General features: G+C 42.6%; 1 protein-coding gene across 5 annotated transcripts in view; it reads right to left on the bottom strand.

Annotated features, from left to right (window-relative positions):
* Positions 1-309: 309 nt before the first annotated feature.
* The window catches only part of LOC123754362 (uncharacterized), a 39925-nt gene continuing 21383 nt past the window's right edge, over positions 310-18851 (bottom strand). For 3 of the 5 annotated variants that reach the window (XM_069334435.1, XM_069334365.1, XM_069334490.1), the window contains exons 4-9: positions 12126-12173; positions 8873-9010; positions 8195-8431; positions 3771-3961; positions 2889-3041; positions 310-879 (exon numbers count right to left, since the gene is read on the bottom strand). In XM_069334435.1, the coding sequence (XP_069190536.1) occupies positions 763-879; positions 2889-3041; positions 3771-3961; positions 8195-8431; positions 8873-9010; positions 12126-12173 (884 nt within the window). In that variant the 3' untranslated portion in view covers positions 310-762. Of the gene's footprint in view, positions 880-1462; positions 1569-2888; positions 3042-3770; positions 3962-8194; positions 8432-8872; positions 9011-12125; positions 12174-18851 lie in introns of those variants that run through there. The other 2 variants (XM_069334392.1, XM_069334537.1) reach the window with 2 other exon arrangements.

Raw genomic sequence — 18851 nt, 5'->3', positions numbered from 1 at the left:
TTGGCATCCTTGAATATCTAGGAACTTTAGTATTTCTGTGATATGGTAATGTATACCCCTTTTGGTCTTGGCAGATTCTTTTGATAACTGTACTGTACTTGTATATTAATCTGTACTGTATATATACTAGTCTGTATATTTGATACTGTACTTGTATATTAATCATACAGGAGCATATTTACCAGTACTGTATATAACACGAAAAATTGTATAGGTAGATGGGAGTGTATCAGTTAAAGCCACAGACATTTTTGGTCTACACATGTGGAGTAACTATTGTATTTTGAATAGATTACATAAAACACAAAGTACTGTATATTCAAAATTTTTAATAATATAACCCACAAATATTAGGAAGGAAATAATGTACAATTTTGAGTACTTCTAATCACAATTGCAATAAGTAGGATTCATCAAAGAATATATGATAAATGCCATTACTTTTCATAAAGTAAAGAAATATAAATTTTGAAAAAGTGCATAATTTTGTATTAAAACTAAAGACATTTTAAGGTTTTATTTCAAAGCAGACTATGTATTGCATATCAGTTATCTAAGCAGTTAATAACTGTTGTCATTTAAAGACTTAAAGTACTGTATAATGTATATAAAGGACTATACTGTATCAAATATTTATTACAAATGCTTTTGTTTTATCAAAAAATACAAAATCATATTACAATATTACAAATTCTTTTGTTTTATCAAAGAAAACATGTTTATTTTGCAGTTAATGATAACTTTAAATGAAGATTTTTAACTTTACTGAATTCCGAGAATGGTAAAGGGAACAGTCCTCAAACAGAGGACCTCATAACGACGATTGTTGTTCTCTGAGCCCCAGTAAGGAACATAACAGACCCTATGGCTAGGGTGAACCTGAAAATACATAAGAAATTTACTAATCTTGCTCAGTTAATTATCAAATGTTCTAAAATTTAATTTAAACACTTCAGCCACAACTTGGCGAGTAAAATACAATTCCAAAGCACTGAGACTTCCAGTTTTAGATCGTGATACATTTATCATGAATTCAGACCATATCCTGATACCGTACACAGAATTGGAGTGCGTGTGCTTTTGTACCTAGATAATGCTGGTGGTTATGATTAACCCTGCACCTAGATTATTATTTTCATCTAAGCAAATAAGCTTTTCCAAGCTAACTCGCCCAAAATAAAGGGAAAGAAGGGGACAAATACAATGTTTATCAATAAATAACATGGGAAAAGTTATGAATTACTATTTAATGGTAACATTCTCAAAATAACTCCTTTCTTTTACTACAACCCATCCCCACTCTTTAGGACAAAATAAAGAAACCTAATGCATACATAGGTTTGTAATATCTTACTGTACAGTGGCACCTTGACTTATGATTGCCCCGACTTACACTACTTTCAAGTTATGATGTAAATTTGATCGAAAAATGCGACTCGACTTAAGATAGTGTCATCGACTAACGATATTGGTTGGTACACATTTGGGGCGACCGAGCTCGTGGTTCCCGGTCACGCGGGCCGATCTGCCTCAGTTTATTAGAGCTGCCCGCTTAGTGACGATCACGCCTATAAGAAATTCCGTTTTTGTGGTGATTTTTTTGCTTTTTGAACATAAAACTGATTATTATGTATCAAGCCATGGGTCCCAAGAAAGTCAGTGATAAGATTCAACATATGAAAACCCATGTAAGGATGACCTTAGAGCAAAAACAAGAGATCATTCGTAAATATGAAGATGGTGTGCAGGTTGTTGAACTAGCTAGGCAGTACAACAAATCTCAGTCAACGATATTCACCATACTTGCTAAGAAAAAGGACATTATGAGTGCTAAAGTGGCAAAAGGCGTATCAATAATCACGAAACATAGAACACAAACACTTGAGGATGTTGAACAGTTATTATTAATTTGGATACACAGCAAGAAGTTAGCGGGTGATAGAGTTTCAGAGGCCATCATTTGTGAAAAAGCAAGGAAATTGAATGAAGACCTTTTAAAGAAAACCCCTGGAACGAGTGATACAAATTGGAAAGAGTTTAAGGTGAGCAGGAGATGGTTTGAGAAATTTAGAAAAAGACGTGGCATTCATAGTGTTCTGAGTGTTGTGTGTTGCGAGCTGGTGGAGGAACACAGCGAAGAACTGACCACTGAAGAACTTCACAAGGAGCAGCAACAAGAGACAGCTGAGGAAATTTCTTCAGGGGGAGGAGGAGACAGTACAGAATGTCCCTTCCTCATTAAGAAAATGTGTGCAGCATGGGAAAAATTGCAAACTTTTGCTGAAACAACTCGCCCAAATCATGGTGCAGTAGGCCGTTGCCTTAACCTTTTTAATGACACTCTGATGCCTCACTACAGACAAAAATTAAAACGTATGGAAAAACAAAAACCTAGGGAAGGGTTTTAGTAAGACAAACAAGCAGTGAATCACAACCAGGTCCTAGTGGTATGCAGGCAAAACGTAGTAGAGTGTACCCCAGAGAAGTCATCACTGGCTGATGTTATAATGGAAGGGTTACTCTCCTTCCAAACAGTAACACCTCTCCTCCTCCCCCCTCCTCACCATCTTCCATATGCATCAAGAGTCCTCCATAAAGGTAAGATAAACATATGTACTGTATTGTAGAGAAAAAAATTGTATTCAGTATAAAATGTATTTTGATGTATAAAGTATAAATGATGTATCTTGTAAACATGTCTGTTGTAGATTATGACAGACTAATGTGTGCTGATAATTGCCATTAAAAATTCATCAGGCCAGATAAAACCAATACAGTTACATAAAAGATTCACTAGTAACAAAGATCCATTAATCTTATACTTTTAAGAAGCGACCCACCAAGTCCACACACTGTAAGGAGCCCATTAAAACAAATAATATAGGTACCTTTCCCGAGATGACCATCCCACCAACATTAAAGCGGCCAATGTACAGCTTCTCGCCCGTTTCTGAGTAGCCACCCTCAAGGGCTCCATTTGGAACAGAACCATTTTGAGCTGACTGCCATATAATATCAGCATTTCCAGGGTTGCTCAACAGCTGCAAAATATCCATTAAAATATACAATAGTATAATGCAAAGTGTATCTTTATATTAATTTTTATGTCTAATTCTGGGTATTACCGTTTCAAAAAATTTTGAATTAATCTGTTTCTCTAAAATTAATCTATACAAAAGGATTCAGTGTGGCACTTTAGTGAAGGTTACAAGTTAAAACTTATGAAACTAATTTTTTACTAAAGACTGGCTTACAGTTCTGTATTTCAGGTAAAATCATTCCACATCAACAGCCTCAATGAATGATGTCAGAAAGACAGGACACAACCATACCCTGGCTCGACTTATAATTACAAATAGGTAATAACACAAAAAGTATACAGTGGTGAACTTTTCTAGCCACTGAATCTAACAATTACAGTATCCAGTTTTTATCATGTCAGACACTGCGTTATTTCCTATGCTTGTGAGTATGCTTCCTGACATATATAATTAAAATACAAATTTTTATTAATTAAAGTTTGTGCTTAAAAACTGAAAGTAGTTTTAGCATACACAACCATATGCTAATACCATTAGTGTAATTATAAAAAATATGTATACAATTACTCTTCCTTTCCTTAATTAGCTTACAATTACAAACTCTCATTATGCTTTATTTAGTGTCCCTCGTTTTATCTTCCATATGGGCATATCCAGATTCTTCACACCTCACAACTAATATTTCTAATATCAGTAATTTCCTTCGATGAATATACAATATATACTTACAAAGTAATCAGTCTTGGAAATGGACTTGCCACCCCAGGTAATGTAGCACTCATTGATATTAGGCATCAGTACACCAGGAAAGAGACCTCCATTATGGCGAGCCAGAGCAACCAGTGGGGAGTCTACTCCATTGGTCACATTAACTGGTGCAGGGCACCTGGATCCTCCACGGCAAGACACCCACTTCAGGGCTGAAATATTTTGCATCAGACATTTAACATTCGGTTGTGTATTAAATGCAACACAAACTAAACATAATGTAACTCCTGTCAGAATTTTTGTTAAATTTTGATTTAAATTTTATGAATAATTTATGAAGGCCTTAGATATACCAACCCTAGACCTCTTGTGACCTCAATGGGGACAGGTAGCTGCTGGCTTATAATGTACTACAGTACAGATATGTTTTCATCCAGAGCTTAGTGGAACAGTGAATTTATATGAACAAACCCCTGTTGGCCATTCTAGGCTGGATTAAATATTCTCTAGTGATTCCTTAATTCACTGGTTATAATACATATATAGTACTGTATTCTATATCTGTACAAACTGGGTTGGTAAAAAAAAATGTAATGAAACGCCATTTTCTGGGTGAGTCCCGGAGACTCCCCGGAGCTATCCAGGCTGATTTGCTAATGTCAGACTTTGGCATCAGTCATGTGCATGGAGTTCTGTGGGCCTACCGTGGACCACGATCCAGAACCAGGCCCCCCCTCACAGAGGCACAAGGAGCAATTGCCTATAAAAAACCCCGTGTGGTTGGAAGCATTCTATGTCTGCCATCGACTGGGTTAGGCACCCAGAGAGGTAGGCGTTCCAAAACAAACCCCTATTCTGGTGAAAATTGCTACAAAAAGCCGAACAAATGGATAGAATTCCCCAAACAGAAACGAGCAAACGAGTATGACATCACACATCGCCGTGCTGCCGTCTGCGCAGCTCCCCCCCTCCCCGGGAGGGGGAAGGGGGGAGCCCCAGACCCTCGCGCTGGCCATCCACACCCCAGTTCTCAGGCTGGATATAAAAAAAAAAACGCGCAAAAAAAATGCCGACTGGAGGGAGGGTTGCCAGGGAGCCTCCGGGACTTGCCCAGAGTCCCGGAGAAGAAGGGAAACCGGAACAACCCAAAGCGTGACCCCGGTCATGGCAGCCTCAGCACGCCAAGAACAGCGAAATTGTCGCAACCGAACACAACACACGATGCACCGGCAGCCAGACCAACCAAGAGAAAAAAAAAAAGCAGCCGTGTCAGTCTTTGACAGAAAAGAAGGAGACGGCTGTAAGCGAACAAACCTACCAGGATAACCAGGCACCAGAGGAGAGCACGAAGCACCCCAAATCGACCCCCCAGAGGCCACTGCCACCAAGAAAAGTTGGTGTTGAAGAAACGCAATCGGGAAAGAAAGGGACATGACCCACTACACACAGAGAAGCCAATGTACTGTATATGGAAGAGCTCAGCCAGGCACTGCACGACGGTCAAGGAAAGAGTGTCCAAGATAAGACCACGAAAGACGAGGCCATGCTCCACCGCGTAACAAATAACACAGATGAACAAGGAAGGACACAGGAAGAAGCAAGCAATGGGCCAAACAAAACGCCACAATCAATGCCCAAAACCACGAACCAGCACCAGGCCGAAAGAGACGCACGACTGCATAAACTCGCCTGCAGAGCGTAGGCACGAATGTGTTGCTACACATCGTAGCTGAGAACATTCTGGGAGCACCGCTGGTGGAATAAGGCAAGAGTTGCACATGCAGGAGTAGAGAAGGGTAGAGGCGAATGCGGTGCCCCACACCCGTATGCAGAGAAAAATTAGGCGTCTTCCCCATATTGGTAATCCAAAACATCCCCAGTATCTACGGGGCCCGGACTGGAGAGATAAGAGGAGCGAGAGAGGCGAAACACCCGAGAGAAAAAGGATGTGGAACGCCAACACACATGCACACCGTCCATAACAGAACAAACTCCCATGGCGCATGCTCAGGACGTATGAGGTTTGAACCGCATAACCCCGCCCGGTGGGGAGGGCGCCAACTAGGAGTATGTAAGGAATATTAGCAGTGCCGAGACAGAGCACGGAGAGAAGATATAATTACAAAAGAACGAGACAGTACCGATAACCAAGAAGCACAGAAGAGGACCAACAAGTCCAAGAAAGGACTGGAGGTAAGCCTCACCGGAAGACGACAGACGTTCAAATAATAATACGGGAAGAATCGAAGACCTTCCCGAACTTTCGAGATCCTACAGAAGCAAGCACAAAATCACGAAGGCTCATAAAGGCACAGTCGCACCTGAGACCAAAAGTCATGCAAAACCCCGATAAAAGGGGGAACATGACGGAGAAGTCCCGTCCCAGAGAAGAAGGGTGAGAAAACGGAGAAGAGTACCCACCGATAGGACGGAACCGACGGACCCGAAGGGTCAAGGAACTGAACCCAAGGGGGGGGCCGACGCCAAACAACTTGTACGTAGAGGGGGGAAAGGAAAAAACCACACTCCCCGTAACCGCAAGCCCTGCTCAGAGGGTAGAAAACCCCGGCGTGGTGCAACGGGGCCAGAGGGCCCCACCCAAGTCAGCCCCTCCCCAGCCCTGGGAACCTCCACTGCAGGCCCCAGGGCCGAGCCGTCCCCCCAAAGCCCCAGCTTCACAAGAAAAAGCTGGGGCAGCCAGATAAATACTAAGGAAGGGAGCCCACTAGCAGACTCGTCCAACACGGCTGGAGGAACAGGCTCGAATGCCTCCGTCGCTTGTCTGGAAGGCGAAATCCCTGAGACCACCCGAGTCTCAAGACCATCGAATCCCTGCCTCTGATCCCAAACCCACAGATGGTAAGGATCCGGATGCAGGGAGGAAGGGGTAGGGACCAGATTAAACCACAACAGGGAAAAGACAAGGGGGAGCGAATGGAAACAAAACCGAAGTAACCAACACCCCCAAGCCCCGTCACAACAGTCAAAACAGGGCAGCCTCGGGGCTTCCGGGGAGCAAACAACCTAGCGCATTGCAACCACCTGAACCCAACATGCAATGCCCGTGCTGCCTGCACCCACATACCCAGCATAAGACTGGGTAACTGAGTCACAAACAACCAACAAAACTCGCAGGACTCCAGGTCGAAGGTGCCTCCGATCCCACAGGCAGCAGACGGAAGCAAAAAGAGTGAAAGTCACCCTGAGACAAGGGGACAAAGCAACCCTCGAACTCGCACAAAGCGAGGGGGGGGGGGGGACTAAGGGGTCACATCCATCAGACCCAGGTGCCCCCATGGGGATTCCCAGGGTCCTGAGACGGAACTCACGCTCAGGGAAGCCCAGACAGGGTACTGCTATCGGCGCCCAAGTCTACCAAACAACTTTCTAAGAACTGAACCCCAGGGACGTGTACACTCACGGGGACCAAGCAGGGGGAACCACCAGAATAAAGAAGAGTACTCAGTACACAGAGGGCAATAACCAAGGCAGACCCCCCACCAGGCAGGCAAACAAAAAAAGAAAAAGAAAACCCCACAAGAGAAGAGCATACCAAGGCGGAACAGAGCCGGCCACTATGATTGGTGAAAACAAGCTGCGCAGTACCCTGCGCCCCTTACCAGTGCAAACTGCCCCCTACCCTAAGGCGAACAAGGGAGACAGAACACCCTAGCACACAAAGGGTGGCCGAAAACCGAGCACTAAACGACATGGCAGAGGCAGAACCCAAGGAACTTGTGAAGGTGACCCCAAACCCCAAGGGCAGTACTTACTGGGCACCTAGGGAAGGAAACCCTAGGCACATGAAGCCTGAGTACTGAAGAATCACTCCTGGCTCGTGCACCACCTATATCTTGAAGTTATCTTGAGATGATTTCGGGACTTTAGGCGGCACGGTGACGTGTGACGTCATACTCGTTTGCTCGTTTCTGTTTGAGGGAGTTCTATCCATTTGTTCAGCTTTTTGTAGCAATTTTCACCAGAATAGGGGTTTGTTTTGGGACCCCTACCTTTCTGGGTGCCTAACCCGGTCGATGGTAGACATAGAATGCTTCCAACCACACGGGGGTTTCTATAGGCCATTGCTCCTCGTGCCTCTCTGAGGGGGCCAGGTTCTGGCTCGTGGTCCCCGGTTGGCCCAAAGAACTCCATACACATGACTGATGCCAAAGTCTGACATTAGCATATCAGCCTGGATAGCTCTGGGAGCTGATAGGGCTCCCCCCAGAAAACCCAGGTTTTTCTTAAAACCCAACCCATATGGGTTGGGGAAGGTTGAGTTTCTATCTATTTAATCAATAGATAAAAATACAGGTTTAAATTTAAATAGAAATAACTAAGTTCGCCCATATTAGAGGAAAAAACTTAAACCTGCCAGGTTTCTTCAACAAAAATGGCCTGGGCGGGTAAGTGGATAGCTATCATACCAACCCTGGACTACAAACCCAAGGTGGGAGCACGAGAGTGCAAGATCTTGTATTTATATGCTCGTGATGCCCTGGCTGGTCTGTTGCCCTCCATCAGCTCCGAGGTCACTCTCCCTGATCTTTGCCGTGAAGGAGCGAGAGTGCGCTCAGTCTCGAATCTACCTACTCGAGGCGCCCAGGTTGCTCCATTGCCCTCTGTCAGCTCCTGGGCCATTATCCCTGATTTCCACCATGTTGTAGGAGACTCTGAAGTCACTACACCCCAAAATAAAGCATGATACATCATGCTGAGACATATTTTCTTGTTCAAAGTAAATCACTAATGGGTTTTCAAGATACCACTTTGTAAATTGAATAAAAGTACAACATAATGGATTTAAGAAGTGTGTTGACCTTGGTTATGGACCAAAAATCAGCAGAGGCAGAAATTAACCTACACTGAAGTGTTTATGTACACATCATGATACATTTCAATAGAATTTTTTTACTTTTATGATACATTAAACAAAAATACTTGTGAACACTACCATTATATAATCTATATTAAATAATCATTCATCAAATGGAGGGCCAGCAAATCTGAGCTTAACCCCATAAAAGATTAATCTATTAATTATCAATAGAAAAAAGGGAATCATGACATACCTGGAAGGACACTGTGATACATACAAAATAAGATACACACACATGACTCACTTTCGTCATTGTTGAATACATTACTAGAAGCATTTCCAAAACGGTGATCAAAGCCAATAAAAGGTGCTGGCTGTTGATATGATGGATATGATGGTTTTGGTTGAACTGATGGTTTTGTTGTCTCTTTGAGAGCTCCAACTGGTAAGAGAAAATTACCACTGTCATAAATATTGTACTTCAAAATGTTTGGATATAAACTAAGTTTTAGCTGACCCACTCAGAATTAAAACAAAAATGTTACACAACATATAAAAAATAGTGTAAAATAATGACTCAAGTTATACACAACACACAAGCTACTGAGTGGTGCCAACACAGTGGACAAAAACAGACACTAATGGTCTGGAAGGTCATCATCATTAGTTTCTAGACTGAGGTCAAGAGATCTTACCAAATGATGAAGGTATTTGGAAGTACAGTATGTTGGCTGTGTCACATTCACAGTAAAAAAAAAAACAGCATTGAATGTAATAAAATGCTAATTTCTGAATGAGCCCAGATGGCTCCTTGAAGTTATCTTGCTAGGATGACTCCCAATTACTAGATTGCATCAACAGTGGAGTTCAATCCCGCCTACTGGGAACAAGAGCCAGAACCTGACCCCCCTTACAAGATGCATACGGAGCAGGTGACACTCCGCCACCTTACCTGAAAAGGTACTCAGAAAGTCAGTGAACCAATATATACCAATTCCAAGTTCAAAAGGGACAGAAGCCTCACAACCCACTGAATAAATGAACAACCCAACTGTTTGTGCATCTACCGAGTCACCAATGGCCATGTCAATACCAGCAAGCAACGACTCTGCAGTGTGGAGGAATGGAAAATGATGCCAACTTTCAAGTCTAAACTTCCAAGTCTAAACCTGGGATGAAACCAACTGAGAATTCTGCCAGTTTACCGGAAACCTAAACCCTGAAAGCTGGGAAAGAACCAGATCCTTGGCTAACAGACATGCAGACTGACAAGGGGCCCACACCAGACATTCATTGAGCTAGGTCAGAACACGAACTCCCAACAAATAAAGACAAGTCACCACGACCCGGCCAACCTTATGAAAAAACAGAGGCAACCAGATTCAAGTGAAAGGAAAGAACCCAAAAGCAGTAAGCCTGATACCCCAAAATGAAACCTAACCAATCCCTAAATACTGGATGAATAGGGACACACCAGTCTCAGAAATCCAGGGGTATCATCCAGGAGTCTGCCTCTAATATGAGGCAAAGGCATGGCAAATTGGTCACCTGGAATGTGGGGCCAGGGATGAATTGATTCAGTCACAACAGATCAACGGTGAACCGGAGCTCTGCCGAGTCTCATATCGAAACCGAAAAGAGACAGGACATCCACTGAATAGACATACGTAGTTGTTTCAACCATGCTGGAAACAACCCACTCTGAAACAACCTGATCCAGGTGAGGGGAAAGAAGACTGTTCTGAAAGCCCTAACCCCCATAACCCCTTTAATCGACCTCCAAAACCCCCGTGCCCAAATATCAGCCCAGAACATGTTTGTGAACAGCCAAGAGAGTGGCATATTTCTAAATATCATGGGCACAAGGGTAGACCGTAGGTGTTATGGCATCATGCCTAGCAATAAGGCTCATAAAACAATAGTAATATCACTTCATTTAGGCTTGTTCCAAACTACTGCAAATTAGGTAAATAAAACAAACACCTATTCTACCAGTATACTACATTGGATGCAAACAAATACAAATTAAACAAACTAAAACTAAAAACATTTAATTACACTTAAATTGATTATGAGCTTTTGACCACTCTGTAAACACGTAAAAAACTAAATCACGGTGGCATAATTTATGATCTAGCACATGAATAATTAATTAATCACTGATATATAATATAATAACAATTTACATGTATCCCAGATTCATTGCAAACAATATAGCCACAAACACACACACCTCGCGTAACAGGGCCTTAAGGAATTGACCATGCTGTACACCCAGGCACTGGAACGCTACACCGAACCTAAAAGAATATGTAGCCAAAACTATATAAACAGAACCAACACCTATAGGATGGTGACCGTGTCTCGTAATGGAGGAGTGAACTAAAGGATAGAAATGGCGTAGGAGGCCAACACAACGTGGCTGAGAAGGCTAACCTCGGCACGCTAATGTGTAGCACATAAATACCCAATATACCACATGCCAGCAAACGTCGTACCCTACCCGAGTAAAGACAGGAAAACCCAAGGAACCTGACTCACCCTGGGTGAAGACCACCACAAGCAAGGAAGGCCTCCAAGGAAGCAACCCCCCAAACACCCCAGGGAAGAGAACCCTAAAGTGCAAAGACAGCACTAGGGAGCACACAGGAAAGAAAATCCTGTGCACATGCAGCTCCAAGCACTCTACAGTCTTTACTAATCAGCTGTGGTCTGTTGTCTCACTGGTTTTTCTGGATGCCTTCCTCCAGTGGTGGCATAAACAAACAAATAAATTGATAAATATCACTGCTCCCTGTGCCTGTGAGGGTGACAGGTTCTGGCTCTTGGACACTGATAGACCAGATAGAACTCAGTGGCTGATGTGACCCAGTAGATAGTACACTTTCAGTGATACTGTAGTAGCTTCAGGGAGCCACAAGGGGCTTTCCCCAGGAAATAGGTGAAAAACATTGGTCATCATCAACCAGTATCAAAGTCACTTGAACAACACAAACACTTCCAAGCCCCGACCAGCTGGTGAATGAGAGCAAAACAAACAGAAGTCCTAGAGCACAGTCACCGTCACCAAAAGGAGATGGGGGTGAACAAGGAACTAAACGGGGGACAAAAATTTTCCATCTACCTGTGCAATATAAACACACACATGACTAAAAACAAATCAAAGGAAAGGCAGATCTGTAAAACAAAGGTAAATCAGTGCCTAATCTGGGAACTATGAACCAAAATGAGGTGGACAGTTGGAGACAGCATAACAACCCCTCTGATTAAGGATCTGTTCGAAATGCTATGCATGTCAGTGGCCTTACAGGAATGTAAAAACATTAATGCTATGTACTCTCATAAACTCATTATACCTTCTTGTATATATATAAATAAATAGATAAAATAACATTAAATTAACAACTAAACTAAAACTAAAAACTAAAGGAAATTAACAGCTGGCCTAGACATCCTAAAAAAGGAAATTTAAATGTATAGTACTATTTAAATGTATAAAAGCTATGGTACTATTTTTTGTATGATCAGTTAAAAATTGCAATTGCCAAAATACTCACCAAGGTCACTTAAGTCCAACTCTGGTCCGAAGTGTGTTGGATCATCATCTGGAAGAATATTAATGTTTTAATATTTTAGCTCAAAAGAGGTGCAATAAAAATAAAGATTGATTTGATTATTGAAAGGATGCATCATGAGTGTTGCAAAGGAGACTGGAAAAAAGGTAATGGGTGAAATATAAAATACTTAGTATGGATGAAGTATGGAAAGGTATATTAACAGTAACTTATTTATTTAACCGCCGAGCTGTGCAGCATTTATTATAACATTCTGGTGGTGCACCAAAAATAAAGTTTTCCTAATTTTTTTTCTTTGTAAATCGTTAAGATCCTTCCCTGAACATGTACATGTAAAAAATAATAACAACAGCAACTTTGGCTGTGGGGACGTGGAGAAAGTGCGATGTAACGTCATCAGGGTCTGTGCTCCCATGCAGGAGGATCCCACAGGCAGTCGTGCAGACTATTCAAGACTCACGAGTTGCCACAAATATATTTACATATATTTTTTCTTCAATTAATTTTCAATGCTTTCTAATTATTTTTTTCATATACTGTATATTGCACATTTGCAGCCCGGCGCGCCCCACCCACAACAAAGCCAAAATTGCAACCTGTTTTCGTACTTGCTTATAGTTAATATTTGGTTTATGAATAAGTGCATATGTGACATACTAATTTTTTGTGAATGTTTGAGTTTACCTGAAAAGCTGAATAGAAAACCACAACCTAACCTAACCTTCTTAGTATGTTAAGATAAGTATTTTATGGCTTCTTAATTACCTATAGTGATATTACAGTTTTATAAAAATAATAAAACAAAACTAAAATATCTAAATAAATTGTAAAGTAACTCAGGATATTATCAAATTTTGTATAAAGTTTCTATTGTTTAATAAAACTTAAATAGAAGAGTTAGTGCCTTGAAAAAAATAGAACTTAGAATATATCATATATGTACTTATTCATAAGCCAAATATTGACTATAAGCCATAAGTCATATATGGACTGTCTTGCACGAGAGCGGGTTGCAACCAACGTCGGCCAAGCATAATCCGTGAGCCAGCACCCATTGGCACACCTGCTCATAAATGTATTTACTCTTATTCAAGTTCTTCACCTCAATTTTCATTGTCGTCTATTTGGTATCAAAATATTCGCAATAGAATGCCCTACAGGAGTACAGTGGTACCTCAGTTTACAAATTTAACCCATTCCCAGGGACAGTTCGTAAGCCAAAAATTCGTAAACTGAAGCAAATTTTTCCATAAGAAATAATGTAAATTGAATTAATCAGTTCCACACTCCCCCAAAAAATTAACTTCAAAGTAAATTTTAAAAGAGGTGTATGGAGATGAGAGTTACATAAAGTATAGAGATGGATGTAAGAAGATCAAGTATGGAGATGGATGTTAGAAGATCAAGTGCAGTATAGAGATGGATGTAAGAAGATCAAGTATGGAGATGGATGTTAGAAGATTAAGTGCAGTATAGAGATGGCTGCTAGAAGATCAATAATGGAGATGAATGCTAGATCAAGAATAGAGATTATGAGAATGGTGGTCTCAAAGCTAGACTTGCTAGCCTATAGTTAGAATGCTGTGCAGTCCAGTGCAGTTGCTAGTGCCCTATCTCAGGCCACAGTACCCCCGTGTTGGGTATCCTTGGATTGGTAATACCATTTACAACTCGGCTGTAGTATGAGTGAAGATGTACTACTTCTAGTTATGCAAGCAGATGACAGAGTTATACATCTTACTTTTGCAGTCATGGGTAGTATCATTGCCATATTTTATACTAGTAGTATAAAATGTATACCATATTTTATCACTGCCATATTTTATACTAGTACTGTAGTATAATTTTATACTAGTAGTATAACATAAAAGTGCAACCAGAGTTGTACTCTGGTTGTCAGTCTGGAGTGGCCTCTCCAGGGTGCAAAGCCAGGGTAGGTTGATATGGAGAAGCTGTTACCCATCCAGCAGGTCCCCCCTCTTCACGGCGCCGAAAGTCTCCAATCGAAAGGTAAACACCAATACGACTGGTTCCAGCGCCATCGCAGGAATTGTGAGCTCCGGAGTTGACCTCGAAGTTGGTGAAAGAAAGCACAGGGACTCCAAATTCGGAGATCGTTGTGGTCGTAGCCGGAGAAGAACCACCCCATCAAGGGTATGAACAACCCCAGTCTCCTGAAGCAGAGCCTGGGCTGCACGACCCCCAGGATGTGGACATTCCGGTCCCGCACCTACGGGTTCCAGACAGAGATCGTCACAGCCCTCTTTCACCCGAGGCTGGCTTCCTTCTAGACCAAGCAGAAGGAAGAGTGATAATAATAAATTATATTATTATTATAATAATTATTATAATAATAATTGTTGTATTTAATAATTATCACTCTTCCTACCCTCTACAGAATGTATAAGGTAGTGAGGGGAAGAGGGGAATGAAAGGTCAAGGTCTGGACCTGACTTCCCCAACAGTTGACTTGACCCTTCCCTACAACTACGAGATACGAGGCATAAACTCGGCTATCTTACCCTTAGCTCCACCATGGCATTTTCAAGGAACGCTGTGTACCCAGCAGACATGTATTCCCTGAGCTCCTGAGTAACATTCTCCTACTGGCCATGTTTACTAACTCCACAAACTCTTATCACCCGTGGACAACTCCCAAAATGGTAGAGACGCGGGAGATTCATCCAGAGGTTGGACCCATTCATCAAGATGGCAGAAGAAGAAGCACATGTGTATGAATGTGGTGTGTGTGGATTCTGTCGAGTAAGTAAATTGTTTTATTGCGTACGCATTTGACTTGCATTTCGTGATGCTCAGTGTGACTCGGTGAGCTTTGTGGTACTTTTGTTTCAGATCTAGTGTGGCCATTCAGAGCAAGACTCCTCACCAAGTCCTGGTCCACAACCGAGCATGTGTCTGTAGTTATTTTCAAACATACATCAGTTTTATGTTCATGCAATTTATTTCCAAGCATCATTTGAGCTCCTGATTGTCCTTTGAATATGGCAGTGATGTTAGGCAGTGGTTATTAAATGATGTTCCTTAAAGTAAAGACAATTATCCTCCATCCATGTGTAAATGTTTCCATGTTTTAAATTAGCAAATATATTTGCATGTTAAGGTACACATGGTGTATTAGTGAACCCTTTTCCCTCATATATTAATCTGTCATCAGCATAAACAATACCCATATACAAATATTGATGAACAGATTCATTAATTCCCTACTTCACCAGGTTGAGTCAGGCAAGACCTATATCTGGAAGAATTCACTTTGAATTCTGTGCTGTTGCTCTAGGCATTTTATCCTTGTTGATAACCAATGTGGACAGTCAGTCCTCCAGTCCTTGCACTGCTGCACACACAGGTGGTCCAAGCAAAGTAATTTCAAACAGAGATAAATGTTAGAAGATCAAGTGTGGAGATGGATGTTAAAAACAGATTATGGGAAGGGATGCCTAAAAAGTAATTGTGCTGGGTTCCCAGATATATTGGTGTTGCCTCCAATAACCTTGCAAATGCTGCCACTAAGAGGCAGTTCATGTTTGTCATTCATAAGCATTTTGCAACCACTAGAGAGATTATTTTTTATAAATAAACATCTATGTACTGTAATATAAAATGTTGCTTACCCTTGTGGCTCTGACATCAAAACAGTAAGTGGAAAACATCTTTGGCTAAGTTACTTATTGGCCACACAATAAATTCATAGGCACTTGATGGATTGAAGACATGCACTTTGCTATAAGAACTGCAGTGTTCCACTAAATGTTATTTTCTGTGGAGAGCCCCTCGGGCTCCCTGGAGCTATCGGACTGATATAAGCTGTATTAGTCTGGGGCATCAGTCAATGGAGTTCTGCCTACCGGGGACCACGAGCCAGAACCTCTGTCCTAGCTCCGCTCTGCAAGCTGTCTCGTGCGTTATTTCACCTCTGGCCTGCTTATGTGCCGCCTGAGCCACCCTGGTCATTGGACCGGGTGCTTTCTTTTTTCTCTTCCCCTCAGTTTGTTATGGCCCCTTCGGTTCGAGATCGTTTTGCGAAGGCTCTTTTCCTGTTTGCATTGGCCTCTGGGGGTCAGGTTGGGGAGCATCGTGCTCTCCTCCAGCGCAGGGGTTTTTGCTCTTTTGGTCCAGGTGGTAGGTCTGTTCGTTGCAGCCGTCTTCTTTCCTGGCGAAGAATGAGACTGCTGTTTTCCGGAGGGGTCCTTGGGTTGTTGATACTAGGTTGGTTTGGCCGGGATACATCATGTGTTGTGTCTGGTTCCGGCTCTTCATTGCTACCTGTGCACTGCACTGCCTCAGTGGCAGGGGATGCACTTTTTGGGTTGACCTGGTTTCCCTCCTTCCCTGTTCCAGGGTTCGGGTCTCCCAGGTCGTCTGAAGGGTTCTTTGGTTCAGCCGGCCTGTAGTCTTTCCTTGTGCCCGCTCTGTTCATGCATTGCTACTTTGGCTGCCGTCTTCGGTACCATGTCTAAGGCTGACATTCGGGCACAGGGTTTTGGGTGGTCAAACACAGTCCTGACCGCTCGCTTCCTTGTCAATGTTCTTGGCCTTCGTTGGTGTGTGTCGCATTGGGTCGGCAGTTGCAGCCTGTTGTCTTGACTTCGAGTTGAGGAGCGGGTGGCGCCCGCCTCCCGGATACATCCCTCTTGCTTTTATTTTTGGGTAAGTAGTTCCGGAAAGCTGAAGGGGTCCACCCCCCCAAGAAAACCAGCATTGAATGTAACGAAACTGCAGTTTCTGGATGAGAGACAGAGGCTCCCCAGCAACCTTCCCTCCCTCCCTCCGGTCGGCAGTTTATCGCATGTTTTTGACATCCAGCTTCAGAACTGATGCGTGAATAGCTGGCGCAAGGATTCTGGGGCTCCTCCTTCCCCCTCCCAGGAAGGGGGAAGCTGTGCAGACAGCGACGTGGTGACGTCATGCTCGTTTTCGGTTAGGGAGTTCTGTCCAGCAATTCGGCTTTCAGTAGCAATTTTTTAACCAGAATAGGGGTTTGTTTTGGGGTGCTTACCTTTCTGGGTGCCTGACCCAGTCGATAGCAGACATAGAAACCCACACGGGGGTTTCTATAGGCCAGTGCTCCTCGTGTCTCTCTGAGGGGGGCCAGGTTCTGGCTCGTGATCCTCGGTAGGCCTAGAACTCCATGCGCTCGACTGATGCCAGGGTCTAATACATTCATATCAGCCTGGATAGCTTCAGGAAGCCTCCTGGGTCTCACCCAGAATCTGGTGTTTCATTACATTCAACGCTGATTTTTCCAACATAATCACTTTTTGTATTCATTAAGCCCATAAATAAATCAAATAAATGTACAGTACAGCCTTTGAATTAAGTATTAACTTTAAATTCAGTATATAAACCCACCAGCATTTAGTATTATCAGCCTTAAGATATATTATGTAAATCCATTATAGATCTATCTACTCTATACTTGTACTGTAAATGAGAGAATGTCTGTCCAAGGCAGACACAGACAAATGGAGGCTAGACACCTGGGAAAGTGGCAGGTCAAGTCCCTAGATTTCTTCACTTGCAAGTACTGTAAGTGAAGGTGAATTCAGTAATTGCAAACCTCCAGGTATCTCTTGCCAATGGGTCTGAATGGTCTGATAACTGGGCATTCGGTGATGTAGTGCGGGAGATCATGTCGCAGTTCCTGTTCACAGAGTTTGCACCTGAAGTGCTCAGGATTGCAAGATCCGTCACCTGTAACCACCTGCCACAGGTAACGGTAACCTAACCTGATCCTGGCAACCACTGTCTCACAGTCTGGTCAACGTTTTGTGCTTCCTATAAACATAGGTTTCAGATCTGAACAAATCATAGCTTTCTCTCGAGTTCCTGAGGATATCCTCATATTGCACCCAAAATTTACCAGTGCAGGCTACTGAACATATGGCCCTGTATGACAAACCATCCCACAAGATGGAGACACACTATCACTGCTACCTTATTCACTCTTGTGTTCATGATATCCTCATAATGCACCCAGAGTTTGCCAGCGCAGCCTACTTATCACATGCCTTTGAATGACTAATCATCCTGTATGATGGAGATTTTTAGCATCACGTAGCTAGTTTTTTACACGCTGTACTTCCCTTCATATAGTCTAGGGTAGCTGCACAAATGCAGATATACCTGTCATATCTTCATATACCTGTCATATCTGAAAACGGTTCTGCCTTCAGGAACCTGTGTAAGGAATCATTCAGAATCTTGTATACCACATACGTAAGACCAATCTTGGAGTATGCGGCCCCAGCATGGAGCCCGTACCTTGTCGAGCACAAGAAGAAGCTGGAAAAAGTTCAGAGGTATGCCACTTGACTAGTCCCAGAACAAAGAGGCATGAGTTACGAAGAAAGGCTGCAGGAAATGCACCTCACGACACTGGAAGACAGAAGAGTAAGGGGAGATATGATCACTATCTACAAAATCCTCAGGGGAATTGACAGGGTAGACAAGGATAAATTGTTTAACACTGGTAGTACACGAACAAGGGGACACTGGTGGAAACTGAGTATCCACATGAGCCACAGGGACGTTAGAAAGAACTTTTTCAGTGTCAAAGTAGTTAACAGGTGGAATGCATTAGACAGTGATGTGGTGGAGGCTGACTCCATACACAGTTTCAAATGTAGATATGATAGAGCCCAGTAGGCTCAGGAATCTGTACACCAGTTGATTGACGGTTGAGAGGCG

This window comes from Procambarus clarkii, chromosome 1, assembly GCF_040958095.1.
Source record: "Procambarus clarkii isolate CNS0578487 chromosome 1, FALCON_Pclarkii_2.0, whole genome shotgun sequence".
Taxonomy (NCBI): Eukaryota; Metazoa; Arthropoda; class Malacostraca; order Decapoda; family Cambaridae; genus Procambarus; species Procambarus clarkii.
Note: the sequence above shows the minus strand (reverse complement) of the source record. Positions and strands in the feature narration are given on the sequence as shown.